General features: G+C 48.0%; 1 protein-coding gene across 1 annotated transcript in view; it reads left to right on the top strand.

The window, feature by feature from the left end:
- Positions 1 to 25,795, top strand: part of CC2D2A (coiled-coil and C2 domain containing 2A) — a 486,222-nt gene that overhangs the window by 30,918 nt on the left and 429,509 nt on the right. Inside the window, exon 5 of the mRNA XM_078772721.1 lies at positions 11,106 to 11,306. Coding sequence (XP_078628847.1) covers positions 11,106 to 11,306 — 201 coding nt within the window. The remainder of the gene's footprint in view (positions 1 to 11,105; positions 11,307 to 25,795) is intronic.

Here is a 25,795-nt window from a genome sequence, read left to right as displayed (position 1 = left end):
TTAAGTAACAACCCAACACACTAATTAACAGACAACCCAACACACTATTCTAGAAACATCCCAACACACTAATTAACCAACAACCCAACACACTAATTAACTAACAACCCAACACACTAATTAATTAACAACCCAACACACTAATTAACCAACAACCCAACACACTAATTAAGTAACAACCCAACACACTAATTAACGAACAACCTTACACACTAATGAATGAATAACCTAACACACTAGTTAAGCAACCACCCAACAAACTAATTAAGTAACAACCCAACATGGGATGTTGTACTTAGGATTTCACTTGTGTTGTAAATGTTGTACTTAGGATTTTACTTGGTTTGTCTACACTGTATGTTGACTGTATACTGTGCATGCTAATGTGTATATGGTGTATCCTTATGATGTTTCCTTTGATGTACATCTCTACTGTACCAGGATTTTTCACTTAGGACTTTGATCTAGGATTTTGTTGGGAATCTTGCAATGTGCTTTCGTGAATTGTAGTATGTTCTTCTTGGTTTGATAAGGGTTATTGTTTCTTGCTGTGTATTTTCTTGTAAACGTAAGTGATATCCTCCTTGGGAATTCAAATTTGTGATTCTTCTTCTGACAAAAGTTTTTGGACATTGAATTATTGATTCATCTATTACATACTGTCTAAAAATATTGTTGCGGATATGGGACTTGGCCTCAATATCCGCTTGTAAATACTCCCCTATTTCCCCAATACTCCCCAACTATCCCCAATCCCCCATTCCCTAGTCCCATTGCCTGTAAATAACACTCTGTAGAACCGACCTTCCCCTTTTTCCCCCATTAAATGTCGTGCCCAGGTCCACCGCATCTCACGTAGACAACTTTCGGACATCTTGCTAGTTATTTTTAGTCTATGTCAGTTAAGGACTCGTTTCCATTAATTCTGACTCTTCGTTGCACCAGAATGTGATTATATGGCACCAGTAGTGAGTTTAGGACCTTCCCAAACCTCCTCCCATCTTCTTCCCCAAACAACAACTACAACAACAACTACAACAACAACTACAACAACAGAGGGACGCGGCGTGCGGGGAGTGTGCGTCCTCACATCGGCTTGGTTAGCCGCCATTGACCATGCGCTCCGACGGGGTTACCACGAAGGGGCTGCCTGTCGGCCCCTCGTCAAGGGCGGAGCCGGTAACCCCCGCACCCAATGAGAAGCAACGGGCCGATTCCATCTGGGGCGGAGCTAACGAGCCGAGGGCGTGTCACTCCCCGCCGGATATACGCAGCGACTTACCGGACGTGACGTCAGATGCGCCCCCAGCTTGAGAAGACAAGTCACCACCTCCAAGCGCTGAGTGAGACCTCCCGCATCTTTGGACTGGACCGGGTCGATTTTGCCCCTGAGCCAAGGTGCACCTTGAGCCATCGAAGACCTGCCCCTCCTTGCCATCAATCCCCGTGTGAGTCAGTTTTGTCCCGTTTATCTGTCGTCTGTCGGGGCTAATATAAGAGTGTGTCTAAGTGCCTGCCTTTCTATGCTGTCCCTCTTGTCGTTGTAATCTGACCTTCCGCCCTAATATAACCTCCTCCGGAGGTCTTGAGAACCGTATCCCTGGTGTCGTGTCATTTTAATCCCAGCCGTTGTGTCCTTTTCCTTCATTGATTTAGCGTAGCGCGACTCGGCAACGTTCGAGTATAATCGGGTAACTTGTGCGGACACGGCGGCCATTCCGCTCGGCCCACCATAACATCAAAGTCGTGTCTGTAACAATTGGTGTCAGGAGTGTCGGATTCGGACCTGGGACTAAATTTGTTAGGCCCAAATTTTGGGAAGTAGAATTCGATCCGGAGCGCGTTTACGCGCTCGAAATTATAAAGGCGAAATTTGATTGTGTTTTACAAAATATAAAAACCCGAATTTTGAAAGTCGCGCTATGGCGGATCAAGACAGCTGGGGTCCGGTAGAGGAGAGTGAGGCAGGGTCGGTCCAGGACTAAATTGAGGGACGTGAGGAGAGCGAAGCAGTGAGGGCGGCAGGGTCACAAAATAGCGTTGTCGCGCACGAGGTGGCCACGGCGTCCGCGCCCGCGACCGTGGCAGTGACGCTGGTGGATTCAAACCTTTTTTTCCTGCAAATGAGGGCCCTTATGGGACAAATTGGAGATTTGAAAAACAGTATAGATGCTCAGGGTGAGCGATTGGAGGGCAAAATAGGGGTAATGGGAAACGAAATGGGGGTAATGAGGGACGAAGCGAGGGGTACCGGTGAGGGGTTAGACAATAATTTTAAGGGATTAGACGAGAAATTAGGGAAATTAGACAATAGATTAGGGGAAATACAGGAGGGGTTAATGGGGGTAGAAAACAGAATGGCCGCTCAAGAGAATCAAATGGAAGGGATGCAAAAGGGGTTAGAGGGGTTAGAAAACAGGATGGAAGGCAAATTGAGGGACATGAGGGACCAAGCGGAAAGGGAAGTTAAACAAATGGGGCAGCAGATAGAGGGGGTCAGAATGGGGGTAGAAACCAAACTGGATGCTCACAGGGAGGAAATGGAGCAGATGAGGGTGGCATCTGGGCAGGAGATGCAAGTGATGGGAGAAGAGATCAGAAGAGGAGTGAGTGAGGAGGTCGGAGGAGTGCGCGAGGAGGTGAGGCACTGTAAGGAGCACATGGAGAAGGAGGTGAGAAAGGGGACTGTAAAGTTACAAGGGGGCATAGAGGACCTGACGCAGGAGGTGGAACAGCTGACAGAGGGACAAAAAGAACTAACGGACCAGGTAAAGAAGAACACAGCGGTAATAGGAGGGTTAAAAGTGACACAGAAAGAACTAAAAGATGACTTGATAGCGACAAAGAGGGAATGTCAGATGGTACGTGAGGGACTGACAACGAGGTTGGACGAGGTGATAGAGGTAATGGAGACGAAGGACCGGCAGGTGAGGACGCACATGGAAACGGTCAAGGTAGCCTTGGAGGACGAGCTAGAGGAGACGTACCGGGGAATAAAGGAGGTGAAGCAGAAATTAGAAGAAGTGGAAGAAGGGGTGAGCGAAATTAAGAAGCGACGGAGAGGGGATAAGAAAGAGATAAAAGAGGAGATAAAAGAATTGGTCCAAAGTCTGTGTTTGGATCGTGATGATGTGCTCATTAACCGGATGAGGGATTCGCAGGTGATGGAGGAGAAGCGAAGAGGAAGAGGACCCGGTGTAAGTGGTGACCAATATGGTCGTGCGTATGATGCGCCAGGGGATTTAAGAAGCTTGGGGGTCGAGATGGACCCGGGTGTTCGTGAGAGGCCGTTGGTGAAGTGTGCGACAGGTCTGGTGTGCGAAAAATGAGGTGTGCGAGAAAGTCCGACTCTGGGATGTGTGAGGAAAAAGTGCGTGCCAAGGAGTGAGGGTGCTGGCGAGAGTGAGTCGGTCGTAGCGCGTGTGCGAGGGGGCACATGAAAGCGCGGTGTGGTAAGTGTTACAGAGGGTGTGATGGGAGAGTGTGCGCGAGAAAGGTGTGTGACGGACAGGTGCATGGGGAAAGAGTGCGCTGTCAAAGGCAAGGAAGGATGCACACCTGTGGTGAGTGTTACAGAGGGTGTAACGGGAGAGTGTGCGCGAGAAAGGTGTGTGACGGACAGGTGCATGAGGAAAGAGTGCGCTGTCAAGAGTAAGGGTGAGTGCGCTGTCAAGAATGGAGGTGAGAGTAGTGAGAGTGACACGGAGCGTGAGTTGGTTGTGACAGGTGAGAAAGGATGCACACCTGGAATGGTAGAGCGTGAGTGGGAATGCACGCTGGAGTTGGTGGTGAGGCACGTGGTTGGGTGTGCGAATGAGAGCACACCTGTGATTGTCACAGAGGAGGTGACCGAGGAGGGGGTGCGAAGAGGTGTGTTGGTGAGGTGTGCTACCAACGAATGTGTGCCAAGGTGTTCGGTGGCCAGGTGTGTGACCAAGGCTGTGAGTGGAATGGGTGTACCTGGGTGTGTAAGGAAAGGTACGAGGAGCATGGAAACGGCTGGATGTGTGAGCAAGGAACGGGCTGCGGGGTGTAAGCGTCCAGGTGAAGCATCGACGTTAGACGGGGTAGAGTTTAGAACGACTTATAGCCGAATCGGGCCCTCGGTGCGTGCTGGGCCTCGCTTTGAACGGCCGCGTCCGTGCTCCACTAGGCGGAGCGGGCGGCCCGATAGAAAGAGTCGTCATGGCGACCACTTTTTGTTGAGGCATTCCGGCAGGTCGAGATCGGGACATTGGATGGCTCCACGCCGAGATGGTGCGTGGGATCTCGGCCCGGGTAAGCCCCCGTCCCTGCCCCGAATGCCGGACGCATCCAGCCGCCGGCACAAAACAACCAGCATCCATTGCTTGGCTTTACGAAGCCGGGCTTTGGACAGGAATTGGCGCACCGAGAGGCATTATTGAGTAGACTGGGTGATGAGGTTAGTGTTTTGGACCCAAAATTAGAGAAGAACAAAATTTGATGATTGGCAAGGGATTGGCAGTAGTGATTGGCAGATGATGGGTAGTGATTGGCAAATTTTTAATTTGTGGAAATTTGATGTGCAAAATTGGTAGTGAGCGATGGGCCCGGTGGGTAAGGGTGGCATCCTTGCCACCCTTCCCATGGGGGGGCAAAGGAGCTATAGTTTATGGGGTGTATGGCAGTGAAAACTAGCCCGGGTGGGTTAGGTTATATTGATAGGGATCTAGCGAAGATGACATTAGGTGACGTTAAGTTTAGTTAGTGACTGATACCTGTAGTGGGGACGCAGGTAGATTAGTGTGGATGATAATGACGTGGGAGCGCAATAGTTTAAAGGGACGACTGGGACGCGCAAGTTTCAGAAGGGAGTAGTTAGCTGAGATGATGCTGTGTGTGTGAGAATTGAACAGGTGTGATTGCACAGGTGTGCAACTGGACAGGTGTGTGGAGCAGTGTGTGAGTAATGAGTGTTGTGGATCAGCGCGAATGCGCTTGGGGAGAGAAGGGTGCAGGTGGCACCAGGTGTGAGAGCACAGGTGTGCAAGTACAGGTGTGTGGAGAGAGTTGGAGTAAGTGGTACGGAGTGGTGTGCATGGTGCGAAGGTGTGGATGGGGGAAGAGTGGACCCCTTTCACGAGTACCCGGGGCGGGTAGTGTAAGTGTTAGGTAGAGGGTATAGGTAAATTGTGGTTGGATATTGGCATTTGTGGTGCGGTTGCAGAATGGTATTGTGGATGGGTTCATTAGTGTTGTGGAAATGGCTGGGCGTGTAGCCTGTTAGTGTGTGTAGTTGGTTGGGCACTCCACCACTGTGAGGATGTCGGCCAGGTGAGGCCGCAGGTGGGCTCTGGGAGCCGGTAGAGTTGTGGATGGGGCCCGAGGATCCGGAGGACGGACCCGGGTAGCCCAGTGCCAGAGAGGGCACCGAGTGGGGAGAGCGCCAGAGGGCCTTCCCCAGGTAGTTAGGTTAGGGTAAGGAGCAGGTAAGCTCGGAGGCAACTGCAGTGGTGGGGGTGTGCAGGTGGGTAGACCCGCTGGGAGAGGTACACGTCGCGGCCCAGAAATTGTGCGAGGGCACCGGGAGATGAATCGGGGGAGTGAGACCCCAAATTGGAAAGCACCACAGTTTGGCCAATGGGAATTGGTTTTTAGAACCCATAGTGTAAGGGGGCCAATGGTTTGGCCGGAGAAAGACCCCGGGTAATGTAAAGTTGTTAAAGTCATTTAGGAAATAGCTAGGATTGATGAACCTGTCGCACCATACGCAGCCACTTACCTGTGGTGATGATGATGACTCCACACCTGTGTTTTCTTTGTTTTGTTGCAGGAAATGAGATTGCTGTGGATTGGTGAGACGCATCACGACGTGGATGAGACATTGGGGTGATTCCATCTCTCCCTCCTTAGGAGGGACTGATGATGAATTGGTAATGGCAAATTTTGATGTTCAGTTGGAGATGGCAAATTTTGATGAAAGTTGAAAATGGCAAATTTGATTGGTTAGGAGGGAGAGAAGACGAATTTGGTTTATGGGAGGAACGGGGAAGACAGTAGGGACGTTTGTTGATTTGTAAAGTAGATGTTTATGGGTAGTGTTGTGTTTTGTGGATACAGTAAGGGGTAAGGGAGGGGCCATGTAGGTTACCTGGTGGGGGGGGGGGGGCGTATGGTAGGAACGTACCTGTCTCACCTGGTTCCCATGTGCCCCCAGTGTGCATTACCTTACATTGCGTGCACTTTTGCGCCCTTACCACCTTACTCACTTGTCTGCTTCTTTTGTCTCCCACCTCCGAGGATCTGGCTTTGGGGCAGAGAGAGAGAGGAGAGAGAGGTGCTGGCTCCGCAGTTGTGGGCCTGCACTTTCGCTGCTTGCTGCCTGGATCGATACACCATATGGACCGCAATTTTGGTGGCCACCCACAATGGACCGCAGTTCGTTTGCGGCCAAGCACCACCCGTGGATGGACCTATGGGTCAACGTGGCACCTATGCCATACAGGTGAACCACTAATAGTTGGCGCCTTTCTTTATTTTTAAAGAAGCCAGAAGGCCAAGTGCACCACACGAAGGCAAGACCAGCGGCAGAACATCGGCCGGCTGCGACACCACCGGTGATTTATAGACACTTTATTGGTGCACCGGATGGTGCTGACTGTACATGATGGGGTGGTGCTTTTGGTGCTTGGAAGGGGTGCTCTGCACGTTATTAAAGGCCGTAAGGCCACAGAGCACTCGTGGGTTGGTGTATCGATGCTGGCATGCATGCTCTCTCTATGCATAACATCTGCATGTGTTCCTCCAAAAACAGGTCCTGGATCGTAGTGTAAATATCAGCGTAGTCTTGTAAATAATGCTCCCTACCGGCTGTATGTTTAGTTTGCGAATTCTTTCCGGATTCGGTTATCCTGTGGGTGTGTTTCTGTGAGGAGAAGGGTGCAACGTCGCAGGGGGACATATTTACTCATTTGTGAAGATCTGTAAAACTGTCGCACTCAGGGTAGAGTTAATAGTAGAGGGAACTACATCTGAGTGCCACACTAAAATAGGTAAAAATGTATCGGGTCGGGACGCCCCGAGGGTAGAGAAGGGTGCAATGTTGCGGATATGGGACTTGGCCTCAATATCCGCTTGTAAATACTCCCCTATTTCCCCAATACTCCCCAACTATCCCCAATCCCCCATTCCCTAGTCCCATTGCCTGTAAATAACACTCTGTAGAACCGACCTTCCCCTTTTTCCCCCATTAAATGTCGTGCCCAGGTCCACCGCATCTCACGTAGACAACTTTCGGACATCTTGCTAGTTATTCTTAGTCTATGTCAGTTAAGGACTCGTTTCCATTAATTCTGACTCTTCGTTGCACCAGAATGTGATTATATGGCACCAGTAGTGAGTTTAGGACCTTCCCAAACCTCCTCCCATCTTCTTCCCCAAACAACAACTACAACAACAACTACAACAACAACTACAACAACAGAGGGACGCGGCGTGCGGGGAGTGTGCGTCCTCACATCGGCTTGGTTAGCCGCCATTGACCATGCGCTCCGACGGGGTTACCACGAAGGGGCTGCCTGTCGGCCCCTCGTCAAGGGCGGAGCCGGTAACCCCCGCACCCAATGAGAAGCAACGGGCCGATTTCATCTGGGGCGGAGCTAACGAGCCGAGGGCGTGTCACTCCCCGCCGGATATACGCAGCGACTTACCGGACGTGACGTCAGATGCGCCCCCAGCTTGAGAAGACAAGTCACCACCTCCAAGCGCTGAGTGAGACCTCCCGCATCTTTGGACTGGACCGGGTCGATTTTGCCCCTGAGCCAAGGTGCACCTTGAGCCATCGAAGACCTGCCCCTCCTTGCCATCAATCCCCGTGTGAGTCAGTTTTGTCCCGTTTATCTGTCGTCTGTCGGGGCTAATATAAGAGTGTGTCTAAGTGCCTGCCTTTCTATGCTGTCCCTCTTGTCGTTGTAATCTGACCTTCCGCCCTAATATAACCTCCTCCGGAGGTCTTGAGAACCGTATCCCTGGTGTCGTGTCATTTTAATCCCAGCCGTTGTGTCCTTTTCCTTCATTGATTTAGCGTAGCGCGACTCGGCAATGTTCGAGTATAATCGGGTAACTTGTGCGGACACGGCGGCCATTCCGCTCGGCCCACCATAACATCAAAGTCGTGTCTGTAACAATATCTTCAACAAACCCAACACACGAAGTAACAACCCAACACACGAAGTAACAACCCAACATACGAAGTAACTAACAACCCAACACTAATCAAGTAACAACACAACGCACGACTCGACTGAGATTACATTGGATGTTCTGTTCATTTGACTAATTTACAGGATTCTTTGATGAGGGAAGGAAGTTTTGAGCTTGCTCCATACAATCAAAAACAAAACTACTTTTTTCACTCCTTCCTCTGCCAGGTCTTGTCTTTAGCTTGTGGAAGTCGAAATAGTAAGCGACTCAGGATGTGATTTTCCAAGGCTTTCTGTGAAAGCACGAATTCTCAGGCTTTTTGTGATGTGTTCTTGCACACAGATTGTCTCTGCACTTTCTTTATAAACTCTGTGTTTCTCGGGAATAGAACCATGTTCCACACCTTGAGTTCAAGGGATAACAAGATTTATTGATGAACCAAATACACAGCGCTGTGGAGGGTGTAAGAGTTATACAATTCAATTGAACAGCACAACTCCAGACACTCCTGGAAAATTGGCAACCCAGAGTTTCTTTATACACACAAAAATATACAAAAAATCTCCGCTAAAAAGTGAGCGCGGACAAAGGAAAACGGGCTAAATACCTCCGCTAAAAAGTGAGCGCGGACAAAGGAAAACGGGCTAAATACCTCCCACCGAGACCCTATCTTCTTTGGCATGAGCCAAGGGAAAGATGCGGGAGAAAGAGCACAGGGACATTCTCAACACTTATTTTCTCATGCTGGCTTTTGGTCGAGGACAAAAAGACGTGTTTCACGAGGGAGTTTACCAGAGCAAGCAGTTTCACAATCTTGCTACATTCCTTGCCACAGTTGGACAATAAAGCATAGTTCGAAGCAAGAGGGAACATAGAAAGCTTAATCCTTTTTATAAAGCAATCACTATTAAATGCAAACTATAATTAGATAAGGCATAACTAAATGCATGATCTCGACATGTTCACTTTCTGTCCAAAAGGCAAGGATGGGGCACCATCTCTTCATTACATGCACAAAAGAATGGCAGAATTAGGTGCTATGTATGTCTTACAAACACAAAAAGGAATGTATTTGAGTTGTATTTAATATATAAAGAAGAAATGGTGTGTACGTGTGTGTGTGTCATAAGAAATAAGAATTGAAAATATTGAAAAATTGAATAATTGAATAATTGGAAATATTGAAAAAGAGAAATAAGAATTGAAAATCATGAGAGATAGAATTGTGAGAAACAAAAATAGAAAAATAAGGTGTGTGTGTGTGTGTTTGTGTGTGTGTGTGTGTGTGTGTGTGTGTGTGTGTGTGTGTGTGTGTGTGTGTGTGTGTGTGTGTGTGTGTGTGTGTGTGTGTGTGTGTATTCAGACCTCTTCATTTTTTTCACATTTTGTTCTGTTGCAGCCTTATGCTGAAATCGTTTAAATTAATTTTTCCCTCATCAATCTACACTCACTACCCCATAATGACACAGAGAAAACAGGGTTTCAGAAAGTTTGGTAATTTATTAAAAAGAAAAAACTGAAATATCACATTCACATAAGTATTCAGACCCTTTGCTATGACACTTGAAATTTAGCCCAGGTGCCTCCCATTTCTATTGATCATCTTTGAGATGTTTCTACACCTTTGGAGTCCACCTGTGGTAAATTCAATTGATTGGACATGATTTGGAAAGGCCCACACCTGTCTATATAAGGTCTCACAGCTGACAACGCATATCAGAGCAAAAACCAAGCCATGAGGTCGAAGGACCTGCCTGCAGAGCTCAGAGACAGGATTGTGTCGAGGCACAGATCTGGGGAAGCCTACAAAAACATTTCTGCTGCATTGAAGGTTCCCAAGAGCACAGTGGCCTCCATAATTCTTAAACGGAAGAAGTTTGGAACAACCAGGACTCTTCCTAGAGCTGGCCGCCCGGCCAAACTGAGCAATCGGGGGAGAAGGGCCTTGATAAGAGAGGTGACCAAGAACGCGATGGTCACTCTGGCTGAGCTCCAGAGATCCTATGTGGAGATGGGAGAAACTTCCAGAAGGACAACCATCACTGCAAAACTCCACCCATCTGGGCTTTATGGCAGAGTGGCCAGACAGAAGCCTCTCCTCAGTGAAAGACACATGAAAGCTCACAGAATCTTGTTTCTCACAGTCTGAGAGTCCTTTAGGTGCTTTTTTGAAAACTTCAAGTCGGCTTTCATGTGTTTCACTGAGGAGAGGCTTCCGTCTGGCCACTCTTGATTTCTTAGAATTATATAATTTGATGCACACATTTGTGTGTGTGTGTGTGTGTGTGTGTGTGTGTGTGTGTGTGTGTGTGTGTGTGTGTGTGTGTGTGCCTGTGCGTGTTTGTGTGCTTGTGTGTGCATGCATGCATGTGCAATAGTCTGTTCGTTTATGCATTCGGACCCAGCAGGAACCAGTGTAACCAAACTTTGCATGGCCTCCTCTTTCATATGTTTGGATAAAAAAAAATTGAAAAATTAATTACCTTGTGCTTATTTATACACAACCTGCGTTTTTGTTTTCCTGGGAGCAATGGAGTAATATATTTTGTGAAGATCGTATGTTGAGGTTGTACATAGTGATTTCTTGTCAACACCACACATTTAATTACTACTGTTTCACATGCACCTCTTATTTAAAAGATTGATTTCCACTGGTTTATTATTACACTTCCGTGTTCAGCCCCCAAGTGTGTATGTTATTTTACACGACCTGGAATTTTTTTTCCCAGGAGTGATTGAGTAAGGTGTTTTGTGATTGTCATGCAAGAAATATTTAAATACATATTTCATTGAATTTCCCGCAACGCCGGGTACTTGAACTCATTAATTTTAATGCATTGTATTGGATTCTTAGAATTATATAATTTGATGCAGACATTATTGTTTTCTCTGTTGTTCAAACTTTTTTTCCCATTCGTCCTCTAACTCCGGCTTTATCCTAGGTTGTGCATGTTGAACACGATGAGCGCAAAACGACGCATGCTTCTCGGCCATGTCAGCTGGACGTGGACGTTCATGCTCTTACTTTCTTCCATCACCCACTGTTTAGTCGTGAACACATGCTGGCATCTCGTCTTCAACAATTACACGGACAGTTTGAGGCCAGGCAGCAAGCTCGGCTAACTGCTTTCCTCACTGACAAGGTAAACGCAACAAACTCCTGTATGCTATGGATGGCTGGTAGGTCATGATAATTTGTTGAGGACTTTATAAATGTTGGCATAATTATTTAATCACCATAAGGGACAATCTGTGAGGGAGAACAACAACAACAACAACATGCATTTAAAAGGCCATTTTCCCTACTAGAGCGGGGGTTAGCCTTGCGGTCCCCATGACAATCTTCTCCATTTTGCCCTATTTTCTGCATCTCTCCTTGTTAAACCCCTTGCCCGCATTTCTTCTTCCACCATCTTTAGCCAAGTCTTTCTCGGTCTTCCCTGTCCTCTACTTCCTTCTACAATCATTTCCATCACTCTTCTCAACCAGTCACTTTCATCCTTCCTCAACACATGACCAAACCATCTCAACCTGTTCCTCTTCACAGCATCAATCACAGGCTCGATTCCCATCATCTTTCGCAATTCATCATTTGTCTTCGTCTCTCTCAACGATACTCCGCACATCCGTCGAACCATTTGCATTTCCACCCTTTCCAACCTTCATTGCTGCTCTACGTTCATTACCCATGTCTCGCTCCCATAAATCATAACACTTCTCACACATGCGGCATACACCTTTCCCTTCAGCTTCAACGCCACTCCCCTCATCATCAGCACGCCACTCAGTTCCCGAAACTTCTTCCATGCACATCTCACTCTGGCAACCATTGCCGAGTCTGATCCACCTTCTCCATTCAGCATGTCTCCAAGGTAGCAAAATGTTTTCACACCTTCCAGCTTCACGCCATCTCCAAGATCCAACTCAACATTTCCTCCATCTGCAGCTCCCTCTGTGCACACCTTACATTTGAATGTAGCTGCCACACTGGTTAATGACCCTCTCAGACCACTACATTTTTGATGAACCCACTCAGCGCACATTGTACATTGAATGGAGTTCACTCCCACACCCTTCCTGCACACAGCACAGGGCCACATCCCAGTTCTTTCCACCTCACCACATGCTTTACCACTTGCTATCACCTTCGTCTTTCTGATATTCACCTTCAGACCTTTTGTCTCCATACATTCCTTCCACTTGTTCATCTTTTCCTTCAGTCCATCCATGCTTTCCGCAATCAACACCAGATCATCTGCATACAACAACTCCCACGGTAAACCCTCCTTTATGTTCTGAGCCAGCACCTCCATCACAGCTACAAATAGTAGTGGACTTAGTACCGACCCCTAATGCACTCCCACCTTCACCTCAAACTCACCACTGTTCCCGTCCTTCGTCCTTACAGGTGTGCGCGCTCTTTTGTACATTGCCATCACAACTCTGATCAACCATTCCTCCACTGCTAACTTCCTCAATGCCCATGTCACTACTTTGCGTGGAACCCTATCGAATGCTTTCTCCAGATCAACAAACCCAAGAAACAACTTCTTCCTCTTCTCCATGTACTTCTCCTGCAACTGCCTCACAATGAAAAGCGCGTCTGTCGTTCCTCTTCCTGGCATAAGTCCAAACTGCATTTCGTTGATCTTCACCTTCTTCCGTATCCTCTTCTCCAACATCCGTTCTAATACCTTCATTCCATGCTCCAATAACTTTGTCGTTCGGTACGAGCCACACTCCAGAGGGTCACCTTTCCCCTTGTATAGAGGGGCGAGGGTACTCAGTTCCCAAGCCACTGGAATGCGGCCTTCTTTCACCACCAGATTGCAGATCTCTGTCATTCTCTTCACACCCCAACTTCCTGCTGCCTTCAACATATCTCCCACAACTCCCGTCGGCCCTCCCGCTTTCCTACCCTTCATTGCTTTTATCGCTTCCTCAACTTCCTACTCAGTTATCTTCTCCTTCTGTTATCCTTCCTTCTGTGAGGGAGAAGACATAGCGTATTCATGGGTTGGGGACATAAAATAAATTCAATGATTATCTTCTTCGTTTTACTAACATTCAGTAATGCTGATTGGGCATGTGTAACACAAGACTTCCAAAAATCCACAATAACTTCCTTAGTTTTACGAACATTCAGTTTGAGATTATTAGCTGAACACCACTCTGACAGTTCCTGAACCTCATCTGTGTAACCTGGCTGTTTCATCGTCATTGATGACCCGGCCAATTCAGGTTGTGTCATCCGCAAATTTAACCAGGAAGTTGTTTTCTCGACTGGCAACACAATCATAAGTAAAAAGTGAATACAGCAGAGGATGTAGAACGGCTTGACCAATAGGACGGCTTGTGAGACATTGTCATCAACAGAACGGTTTGACCAATAGGAGGGCTTGTGAGACAGCCTCATCAAAAGAACGGTTTGACCAATAGGAGGGCTTGTGAGACATTGTCATCAACAGAACGGTTTGACCAATAGGAGGGATTGTGAGACTGTCATCAACAGAGCGGTTTGACCAATAGGAGGGCTTGTGAGACAGCATCATCAACAGAACGGTTTGACCAATAGGAGGGCTTGTGAGACAGCATCATCAACAGAACGATTTGACCAATAGGAGGGCTTGTGAGACAGCATCATCAACAGAACGGTTTGACCAATAGGAGGGCTTGTGAGACATTATCAACAGAACGGTTTGACCAATAGGAGGGATTGTGAGACTGTCATCAACAGAGCGGTTTGACCAATAGGAGGGCTTGTGAGACAGCATCATCAACAGAACGGTTTGACCAATAGGAGGGCTTGTGAGACAGCATCACCAACAGAACGGGTTGACCAATAGGAGGGCTTGTGAGAGAGCATCAACAGAACGGTTTGACCAATAGGAGGGCTTGTGAGACAGCATCATCAACAGAACGGGTTGACCAATAGGAGGGCTTGTGAGAGAGCGTCAACAGAATGGTTTGACAAATGCGAGGGCTTGTGAGAAAGCGTCAACAGAATGGGTTGACCAATAGGAGGGCTTATGAGACTGCGTCAACAGAACGGTTTGACCAATGCGAGGGCTTGTGAGAGAGCGTCAACAGAACGGTTTGACCAATAGGAGGGCTTGTGAGAGAGCGTCAACAGAATGGGTTGACTAATAGGAGGGCTTATGAGACAGCGTCATCAACAGAATGGTTTGACCAATAGGAGGCCTTATGAGACAGCATCATCAACAGCATCATCGACTTCCGTTTCCGGTCGCTGGAGCAAGGAAGCGTCTTCGACCTCTGCACGGCAGCAAAGTTATAGTATTTTTTCCATTCGTATTCGTCAATTTCGACTCGTTTTTTATTGTGCATGTGTTGCAGTGTGTTTTCCAGTTGGTGTTGATTTGTAATTCTTGCAAACTTTTGTATAATTTAATCGTTTTCTGTCCCACTGCGTGCGCGGCCTGGTTTCTCTCGGCTTCCCTACCCCCATAGGTGTTCTGTGAATTTAAGTTCTTTCCTTCGCTGTATTGCTTATTTCTTAGATTTTCTCTTCTCCCTCTAACTTTCCCGAACATCGACCACTTGTCGAACGTTTTAAATACCATCTGGCAAATACCGTAATTAATCGTGTTCTGCTCCTCGTGTGCGGCCTTGTACCCCCGTCGTTGTTTGCTAACTTAAGTCCCCTACTTCGTATTTTGCTCGGCTCTTAGATTTTTCCCTTCTACCCCGAACATAATACTCTTTGTCTGACGTTTTAAAGCCCCACCCCCTCCCCAAAAAAGCCCCCCCCCCCCCAAATAACCAAAAACATTTATTTTTCCTTTCTTCACGTGTGCTGTTGTCTCATCCTGTACTTCTGTCCAGGTGTACTGTTCGCCCCGCCCCCATTATCTCCTTGCCATCCACCTTTTGCCCTGTTCACGTGACTCGTGGTGGTCCCTCTCGGCCCTCCCACCGTCGGAATTTTGTGCATTTAAGATGGTTCATGGTTCTGTTTAAATATTATTTAAATATGTTTAAACTTTCCCCTTCAGTGTTTTATTCAGTGGTATATTACAACACGCTGTTTTTCTTCATATTTAAAAGACTTCTTTCAATTTCCTCTCCATCTCATTCCACTTTAAAAAATATATATTCAATCCCTTATAACTCTAAATCACTGCATGCTCTAAATTCACATTATTTCCATCCTTCCTCCATCGTTCTTAATCGGATTGCTAACTTGAAAATCACAATAAACCCAATTTGTTATCAATGTTCGTCTTTCATTAATCATCCACTTTCTAAACTCCCCTCTTGCCCCTCCCCTCCAAATCCCTCCCCCTTGCCCCTACACTCCTAAACTCCCCCCTTGCCCCTCCCCTCCTAAACTCCCCCCTCACTCCTCCCCTTCAAAACTCCCCGCAACCCCTCCCATTCAAATCGCCTCCCATACCATTCCTCTTCAATTCTCCCTACCCCCTCCTCCTCCTCAAAGCTGCCTCCTCCCCACTTCGTCTCCCTTCTATCTCATACCTCCACCTCCCCCAACCTTCTACTTTCCTCTGCCCCCCCCTCAAACAACCCCTCACTGTGCCTCATCCCTTCACCATCAAACCTTTCGTTCTCCTCATCCTTCCTTTTCTTGTCACTCTTCTGTAATCTCTGACACACTATCAACTGCTCTCCCTACCTCCCCCTCTCATCCTTCATCTTACCCGACATCTCCCCTCCCCTGTCCTGTACCCGATGCTCCCCCTCTCTCTTCATTAACGGTATGGACCTCAAACATCCGGGGCCTTCGCTCAAACCTGACTGATCTCTCCATACAGGTTGCTTCTGACAATCCAGACTTGATCTGCTTAACAGAGACTTTCCTCCTTCAAGATGTCTCTGATTCCTTAATATCTCTTCCTGGTTCCTCCCTCCTCCGGTATGATAGACCTGAGCCTCGTCCTGGTGGTGGGGTGGCTATCTTTAACAAAAACTCTCTTCCTCACTCTCCTTGCACTGCCCTCTCTCCACCTCACCCCCAGGAGTACCTCTGGCTACGGCTTCCTCTCCGCTCCCACCTTTTGTTTATATGTGTTCTGTACTGTCCGCCAAACAGTGATGACTCCATTTACATTTCACTGTCTGACAACATGGACCAACTTCTATCCACTCGTCCCAACTCTCTCTTCCTCATATGTGGCGACTTCAACTGTCATGATGCCAGCTGGCTGGGTGTGGGTTCATCTCTCACCAGCCATGGCACCTCAGCAAAGGACTTCTGTGACTCACTGGGATTGACACAATCTGTCAATTTCCCGACCCGGATCTCAGCCAATGGTGTTTCTTCTCTTCTAGAGTTGGTTATGACAAACTTCCCTGCTAATGTCTGCTGCTCTTCTTCTGCCCCAATCGGTTCTTCTGATCATGTGCTTGTTAAAGTGGACATCTCTCTGGCCATTCTCAGAGAGCCTCCTCAGCGTCGCCGATTCTGGCATTTCACTCAGGCCGACTGGCACGGTCTTCAAGCAGCCATCAATCATCTGGACTGGTCTCTCATCTCCACTGCCTCTGACATCAATTCTTCCTGGGAATTCTTCCAAAGCAAACTGCTCTCTCTCATGCACAGATTTATCCCATCTCGTCTTCAGTTGTCTTACCCTTCCTCTCCCGTCCATGGTACACTGAATCTTGTGGTGAGGCAGTTGCCCTGAAACAACTTGCCTTTGCCTCTTGGAAGGCTAATCCAAATGAAGGCAATCTCAGTTCCTTCCACCAAGCTCAGAACAAGTGTGTGTCTACCCTTAGGAGTGCCAGGAAGCACCATCTCTCCACACTCAAGAATGAACTCTCAAACCTGTCTCCTTCCTCCAAATCCTGGTGGAATCTGGTCAAATCCGTTTCTGGTGTTTGTTCCCCCTCCATCCCCTCCCTTACCTCAAATGGCTACACAGTTGACACCGCACGTGACAAAGCCGAATGCCTCAACTCTGTGTTTGCCTCAAAATCTTGTGTCCCAAACCCATCTCTCTCTGTTCCCACCTTACCCAGTCGAACCCAACTGCTCCTGGACTCTGTGTCCTTCTCTCCTGACAAGGTGGAGGAGTTTTTGTCAAACCTCGACTCTGATTCTGCTACTCGACCAGACGGCATCAGCCCACGGGTCCTAAAATCCAGCTCTGCCGCTCTATCTCACCCTCTCTCTGTTCTTCTCACCCTCTCTTTTGCTCAATGTCATCTGCCAGCATCCTGGAAATCAGCAAACATTACCGCTTTACACAAAAAGGTGCAAAAACAGATCCTTGCAACGACAGACCAATCAGCATGCTCCCAATTATCAGCAAAATCATGGAATCCATCATTGCTTCGGATATCAAATCCTTCCACTTCTCCAATGGCTTGATCTCCGATCATCCATTTGGATTCAGACCAGGTCATTCTACTCTGGACATGCTGCTTCTGCTGTCTCAACAATGGATGGAGGTCCTCAATGCCAAACAGGAAATCAGAGCCGTCTCCCTTGACATATCACGTGCCTTCGATACGGGCTGGCACCCAGATCTGCTCACCAAACTCTCCTCCTATGGTATCCATGGAAATCTCCATGCATGGCGTGCGGACTTCCTCTCTGGTCGTAGACAACGTGTGGCCCTGAATGGATTTCTCTCATCTCCCCTTCCTGTTCAGGCTGGAGTTCCCCAAGGCAGTGTTCTGGGCCCTGTGCTTTTTCTGGTCTTTATCAATGATCTCTCCGACTCTCTGGAAAATCCTCTCTATCTCTTTGCTGATGACCTTTGTTTGGTCTTTGGTCTTTGGTCTTTGACCAGACTGGTCAAACAAGTGGAACATGTCTTTCAATCCTGACAAATCTCACACTCTTACTATGTCTCTCCGAAAAGATCGACTGGACAACCCTCCCATCTACTTTCTCAACAATCCTCTCCAAGAAGTACTGTCGCTCAAGCTTTTGGGTCTCACTATCTGCCATGATCTTTCTTGGGAAAACCACATTTCCAAGCTGGCCTCCAAAGCCAGTCGCCGACTGGGCATCCTCTGTCGTGCGAAGTCCTTCCTCGGCACACCTGAGCTCCTCACCACATACAAGGCTTTCATCCGCAGCTCAATGGAATACTGTTCTCCACTATGGGCCAGTGCTCCTGCCTCACACCTAGCTCGGCTTCACACTGTTGAAACCAAAGCTTTCAGAATCATTGGAATCTCCCGTGATGAAGCTATCTCCGAGGGCCTTTCACTCACTCCCCGCAGACAGGTAGGTGGTCTTTCTGTCTTCTACCGACTCCTCTCCGGCCTTGCTCCCCCAGCTCTCTCTGTGCTTTGTACCCCAAATATTCCTACAGGTCGCACAAGATCTGCCAGCAACCCTCTGATGGTTAAACTGCCAAAATCTCGGCTCTCTGCTCACCTTCGCTCTTTCAATCCGCTTTTCTCCCGCCGCTGGAACAAACACCCACACTCCCTTCAATCCCACTCCTCCCTCCAGGTCTTTAAAACAGCTGCTCACAACCATCTCTTATCTTTCCCCATCCAAAACCTTGATCTTTTCTACCCCCACTAATTCACCCCAGATCCACCTTGTTTGAAATTCCAACTTCTTTCCTGGAAGTCCCGGCAGTGTCCATATGTTTTATACCTCTCCCACCCCCCCCTTCCCATGCCTCCCCCCCCAATGCGCTCTCCCTCCCACAGATCTCTCGATGTCCCTGCTCTCAGATGTTGTGTTTGTGTCCTTCCCCCTCTCTCCCCATCTTGTCTACCACTCCCCATCTTATATGTTTTATGTGTCGGTTTGTCTTTCTGTGTGATTAATGTTAGCTCTTTCACGAGCCTCGATCTTGTATACAAAAAAAACAAAAAAAAAACAGAACGGCTTGACCAATAGGAGGGCTTGTGAGACAGCGTCAACAGAACGGTTTGACCAATAGGAGGGCTTATGAGACAGCGTCATCAACAGAACGGTTTGACCAATGCGAGGACTTGTGAGAGAGCGTCACCAGAACGGTTTGACCAATAGGAGGGCTTGTGAGAGAGCGTCAACAGAACGGGTTGACCAATAGGAGGGCTTGTGAGACAGCGTCATCAACAGAGCGGTTTGACCAATAGGAGGGCTTCTGAGACATAGTCATCAACAGAACGGTTTGACCAATAGGAGGGCTTGTGAGACAGCGTCATCAACAGAACGGTTTGACCAATCGAAGGGCTAATGAGACATTGTCATCAACAGAACGGTTTGACCAATAGGAGGGCTTGTGAGACAGCGTCATCAACAGAACGGTTTGACCATCCAGATCAACTGATGTCTGTGTACTTCATCCAGGTCAACTGATGTGTCCATGTATTCATCCAGATCAATTCATGTGTCCGTGTATTTCATCCAGATCAACTGATGTGTCTGTGTATTCATCCAGATCAACAGATGTGTCCGTGTATTCATCCAGGTCAACATATCCACTAATTAGTGTCCACCTTTGTCTAATTGCCACTGGTCACCGGTCAAGAGACCACAGGTCAACAGATCCACCGTTGTCTAATTACTGAGCCAATCAATGGGGCAAAAATTCCCCGTCTGTCTATTACATACACTCTATGCCAGACCAATGAAAGAAAGGCCAACCGAGGCAGAATTGAGTACAACAACAACAACAACAACATGCATTTTAAAGGCCATTTTCCCTGCTAGAGTGGGGGTTAGCCTTGTGGTCCCCATTACAATCTTCTCCATCTTGCCCTATTTTCTGCATCTCTCCTTGTTAACCCCCTTGCCCGCATTTCTTCTTCCACCATCTTTAGCCAAGTCTTTCTCGGTCTTCCCCGTCCTCTACTTCCTTCTATATTCATTTCCATCACTCTTCTCAACCAGTCACTTTCATCCTTCCTCAACACATGACCAAACCATCTCAACCTGTTCCTCTTCACAACATCAATCACAGGCTCTATTCCCATCATCTTTCGCAATTCATCATTTTTGTCTTCGTCTCTCTCAACGATACTCCGCGCACATCCACCGAACCATTCGCATTTCCACCCTTTCCAACCTTCATTGCTGCTCTACGTTCATTGCCCATGTCTCGCTCCCATAAATCATAACACTTTTCACACATGCAGCATACACCTTTCACTTCAGCTTCAATGCCACTCCCCTCCTCATCAGCACGCCACTCAGTTCCAGAAACTTCTTCCATGCACATCTCGCTCTAGCAACCGTTGCCGAGTCTGATCCACCTTCTCGATTCAGCATGTCTCCGAGGTAGCAAAATGTTTTCACACCTTCCAGCTTCACGCCTTCTCCAAGATCCAACTCAACATTTCCTCCATCTGCAGCTCCCTCTGTGCACACCTTACATTTGAATGTAGCTGCCACACTGGTTAATGACCCTCTCAGACCACTACATTTTTGATGAACCAACTCAGCGCACATTGTACATTGAATGGAATTCACTCCAACACCCTTCCTACACACAGCACAGGGCCACTTCCCAGTTCTTTCCACCTCACCACATGCTTTACCACTTGCCATCACCTTCGTCTTTCCGATATTCACCTTCAGACCTTTTGTCTCCAAACATTCCTTCCACTTGTTCATCTTTTCCTTCAGTCCATCCATACTTTCTGCAATCAACACCAGATCATCTGCATACAACAAATCCCACGGTAATCCCTCCTTTACGTTCTGAGCCAGCACCTCCATCACAGCTACAAATAGTAGTGGACTTAGTACCGACCCCTGATGCACTCCCACCTTCACCTCAAACTCACCACTGTTCCCATCCTTCGTCCTTACAGCTGTGCGTGCTCTTCTGTACATTGCCATCACTACTCTGATCAACCATTCCTCCACTCCTAACTTCCTCAATGCCCATGTCAATACTTTGTGTGAAACCCTATCAAATGCTTTCTGCACATCAACAAACCCAAGAAACAACTACTTCCTCTTCTCCATGTACTTCTCCTGCAACTGCCTCACAATGAAAAGCATGTCTGTCGTTCCTCTTCCTGGCATAAACCCAAACTGCATTTCGTCGATCTTCACTTTCTTCCTTATCCTCCTCTCCAACACCCTTTCCAATACCTTCATTCCATGCTCCAATAACTTTATCGCTCGGTACGAGCCACACTCCAGAGGGTCACCTTTCCCTTTGTATAGAGGGATGAGGGTACTCGGTTCCCAATCCCCTGGAATGCGGCCTTCTTTCACCACCAGATTACAGATCTCTGTCATTCTCTTCACACCCCAACTTCCTGCTGCCTTCAACATATCTCCCACAACTCCCGTCGGCCCTCCCGCTTTTCTACTCTTCATTGCTTTTATCGCTTCCTCAACTTCCTTCTCAGTTATCTTCTCTGCCCGTCCTAAAACTGGGTTACTCTCCATGTTGCCATCCCATTCATTCTCTGTATTCAACAGCATTTCCATATATCTTTTCCATCTTCCTTTAATTCCATCTGGGTCGACAACGATTTGTCCCACTTCATCCTTCAAGCAACTCACCCCCATCACATCACACCTCTCTTTCGCTATCTGCTTTGCAATCCTGAATACTGCTCTCTGACCCTCTTCCGAATCCAAGCGTTCTCCGAACATTTTCCTGCATGCCTCATGCGCCTTTGCTACCTCTTTCTTTGCAGCCTTCATGGCTGCCTTATAACATGCATGCTCTGCTATTTCTGCTCCCGTGCCCTTCGCCTTCTGCCACTCCTTGAATTTCTTCCTCTTCTCATCAATCACCCCTCCTCCTCAAAGCTTCCTCCCTGCTTCTTCCCCCTTCCAACTTTCACCTTCATCGCCCCCAACCTTCTGCCTCGCTCTTCCCCCTCCTCAAATAACACCTCACTGTGCCTCACCCAATCTCCATCAAACCTTTTGTCCGCCCCATTCTTCCCTTTCTCCAAGCTATTCTGAAATCTCTGAAATCTCTGACACACCTTCAACAGCTCTCCCTACCTCTTCCTCCTCTTCCACATCTTACCCTACCCCTCCCCCCCCCCCTGTTCTCTATCCGATGCTCCCCCTTCCTCTTCATTAACGGTATGGACCTCAAACATCCGGGGCCTTCGCTCAAACTTGACTGATCTCTCCCTCCATACAGGTTGCTTCTGACAAACCAGATGTGATCTGCTTAACAGAAACTTTCCTCCTTCATGATGTCTCTGATTCCTTGGTATCTCTCCCAGGTTACTCCCTCCTCCGGTATGATAGACCTGAGCCTCGTCCTGGAGGTGGGGTTGCTATCTTTATAAAAAACTCTCTTCCTCACTCGCCCTCCACTGCCCTCTCTCCACCTCACCCCCAAGAATACCTTTGGCTATGGCTTCCCCTTTGCTCCCACCTTTTGTTCATATGTGTGTTGTACCGTCCACCAAACAGTGATGACTCCATCTACATCTTCGTGTCTCATAATATGGACCAACTTCTATCTACCCATCCCAACTCTCTCTTCCTCATATGTGGTGATTTCAATTGTCACCATGCCAGTTGGCTGGGTGTGGGTACCTCTCTCACCAGCCATGGCTCTTCAGCAAAGGACTTCTGCGACTCACCGGGACTGACACAATCTGTCAATTTCCCGACCCGGATCTCAGTCAACGGAGCATCTTCTCTTCTGGACTTGGTTATGACTAACTTCCCTGAAAATGTCTGCTCCTCTTCTTCTGCTCCAATCGGCTCATCTGATCATGTTCTTGTTAAAGTGGACATCTCTTTGACCATTCTCAGAGAGCCTCCTCAGCGTCGACGAGTCTGGCATTTCACTCAGGCCAACTGGCACGGTCTTCAAGCAGCCATCAATCATCTGGACTGGTCTCCCATCTCTACCACCTCTGACATCAACTCATCCTGGGAATTCTTCCAAAGTAAATTGCTCTCTCTCATGCACAGATTTATCCCATCTCATCTTCAGTTGTCATACCCTTCCTCTCATCCATGGTACACAGAATCTTGTGGTGAGGCTGTTGCCCAGAAACAACTTGCTTTCGTCTCCTGGAAAGCAAATCCAACGGAAGGAAATCTCCTTTCCTTTCACAAAGCCCGAAACAAGTATGTGTCCACCCTCAGGAGAGCCAGGAAACAATATCTCTCCGTTCTTAAGACCAAACTCTCTTATCTGTCTCCCTCTTCCAAATCCTGGTGGCGTCTGGTCAAATCTGTTTCTGGTGTTTGTTCCCCCTCCATCCCCTCCCTCACCTCAAACGGCTACACGACTGACTCCGCACGTGAAAAAGCCGAATGCCTCAACTCTGTGTTTGCCTCTAAATCTTGTGTCCCAAACCCATCCCTCTCTGTACCCACCGTACCCAGTCGTACCCAGCTGCTCCTGGACTCTGTGTCATTTCCTCCTGACAATGTGGAAAAGTTTCTGTCAACCCTCGACTCTGATTCTGCAACTGGTCCTGACGGCATCAGCCCACGGGTCCTAAAATCATGTTCCTTCCGCTCTTTCACTCCCTCTCTCTGTTCTCTTCACCCTCTCTTTTGCTCAAGGTCATCTTCCATCTGCTTGGAAATCGGCGAACATCACCGCTTTGCACAAATAAGGTGCAAAAACAGATCCTCGCAACTACAGACCAATCAGCCTTCTCCCAATTATCAGCAAAGTCATTGAATCCATCATTGCTTCAGATATGAAATCTTTCCTCTTCTCCAATGGCTTGATCTCTGACCATCAATTTGGTTTCAGACCTTGTCACTCTACTCTGGACATGCTGCTTCTGCTTTCTCAACAATGGATGGAGGTCCTCAACGCCAAACAGGAAATTAGAGCTGTCTCCCTTGACATTTCACGTGCCTTCGATACGGTCTGGCACCCCGCTCTGCTCACCAAACTCTCCTCCTTTGGTATCCATGGAAATCTCCACGCATGGCTGGCGGACTTCCTCTCGAGTCATAGTCAACGTGTGGCCCTGAATGGGTTTCTCTCATCTCCTCTTCCTGTTCAGGCTGGAGTTCCCCAAGGCAGTGTTTTGGGCCCTGTGCTTTTTTAATGGTCTTCATCAATGATCTCTCTGACTCTCTTGAAAATCCTCTCTATCTCTTTGCTGACGACTCTACTCTCTGTCGCTCCAATCCTCATCACTCAGATCGGCAGTCTGCAGCCTCCTCACTCTCTGCAGACCTGGACAAAATCACAGACTGGGCAAACAAGTGGAACATGTCTTTCAACCCTGACAAATCTCACACTCTTATGATGTCTCTCCAAAAAGACCGACTGGACAACCCTCCCATCCACTTTCTGAATAATCCTCTCCAATAAATTCTGTCACTCAAGCTTTTGGGTCTCACTATCTGCCATGATCTTTCCTGGGAAAACCACATTTCAAATCTGGCCTCCAAAGCCAGTCGCCGACTGGGCATCCTCCGTCGTGCGAAGTCCTTCCGTGGTACACCTGAGCTCCTCACCACTTACAAGGCTTTCATCCGCAGCTCTATGGAATACTGCTCTCCCCTCTGGTCTGGTGCTTCTGCCTCACACCTAGCTCGTCTTCACGCTGTTGAAACCAAAGCGTTCAGAATCATTGGAATCTCCCGCGATGAAGCTAAATCCAAGGGCCTTTCACTCACTCACCGCAGGCAGGTTGGTGGTCTTTCCGTCTTCTACCGACTCCTCTCTGGCCTTGCCCCCCCAGCTCTCTCTGGGCTCTGTCCCCCAAATATTCCTACAGGTCGCACAAGATCAGCCTGCAACCCTCTTATGGTTAAACTGCCAAAATCAAGACTTTCTGCTCACCTTTACTCCTTCATTCCTCTTTTCTCCCACCTCTGGAACAAACTCCCTCACTCTCTTCAATCCCACTCCACCCTCCAGGTCTTTAAAACAGCTGTTCACCACCATCTCTTATCTTCCCCCATCCAAAACCTTGATCTTTTCTACCCCCTCTAATTTCACCCAAAATCCTCCACTTTTTTTTTTTTGAAATACCAACTTCTGTCCTGGAAGTCCTTGGTCCCCTTGTGTTTTATACCTCTCCCCCACCCGCCCCCCCCTTCCCACACCTCCTCCCCCCAAGCCCTCTCCCTCCCACACTTCTACCTGCTGCAAATGTTGTGTTTGTGTGCTTCCCCTTCTCTCCCCATCTTGTCTTCCGCTCCCTCTTTTCATATATTTTGTTTGTCTGGTTGATTTGTTTGTGAAATAAATGTTAGCTCTGTCACGAGCCTCGGCTCGATTAAGTATACAAAAAAATAATAATAATAATAACCCTCTTTCCAACTTCATCATCCCACCACCATGTTTACGAGTGCCTCGGTGGTCCTTTTGTCCATCCACATCCCTCACCAACGGCTCCCAACCGACTAGCTTTCATTGACCTCCAACCACTTTCAAGCTCAACCACATAATCCTCTACCCTACTCAGCCTCTCTTTTAATGCCTCCCTTACTGTCACCTCTTTCAACCTCCACACCTTCATTCTCGGTTGGTACTTCACCCGCCGAGTTCTCCTCGCACCTTTCACCCTTCCTCGCAGACAACCAAGTGGTGCTGTGAAACAGCCTCCTCCCCCGGGATCACCTTTGTGTCCCGGAGGTGCCCCCTATCTCGCCTACGCACCATCAGGTAGTCAACGGTTGTCGTCGACCCACCTGACGTGTATGTAACAAGCTTATTATCCTCTTTCTGGAACGGAGTATTACAAATCAACAATTCAGCTCCATCAGCAAACTCCAAAA

Source organism: Myxine glutinosa, chromosome 2 (assembly GCF_964187855.1).
Source record: "Myxine glutinosa chromosome 2, kmMyxGlut1.1, whole genome shotgun sequence".
Lineage (NCBI taxonomy): Eukaryota > Metazoa > Chordata > Myxini > Myxiniformes > Myxinidae > Myxine > Myxine glutinosa.
The sequence above is the reverse complement of the archived record's forward strand: the minus strand, read 5'-3'. Positions and strand labels throughout refer to the sequence as shown.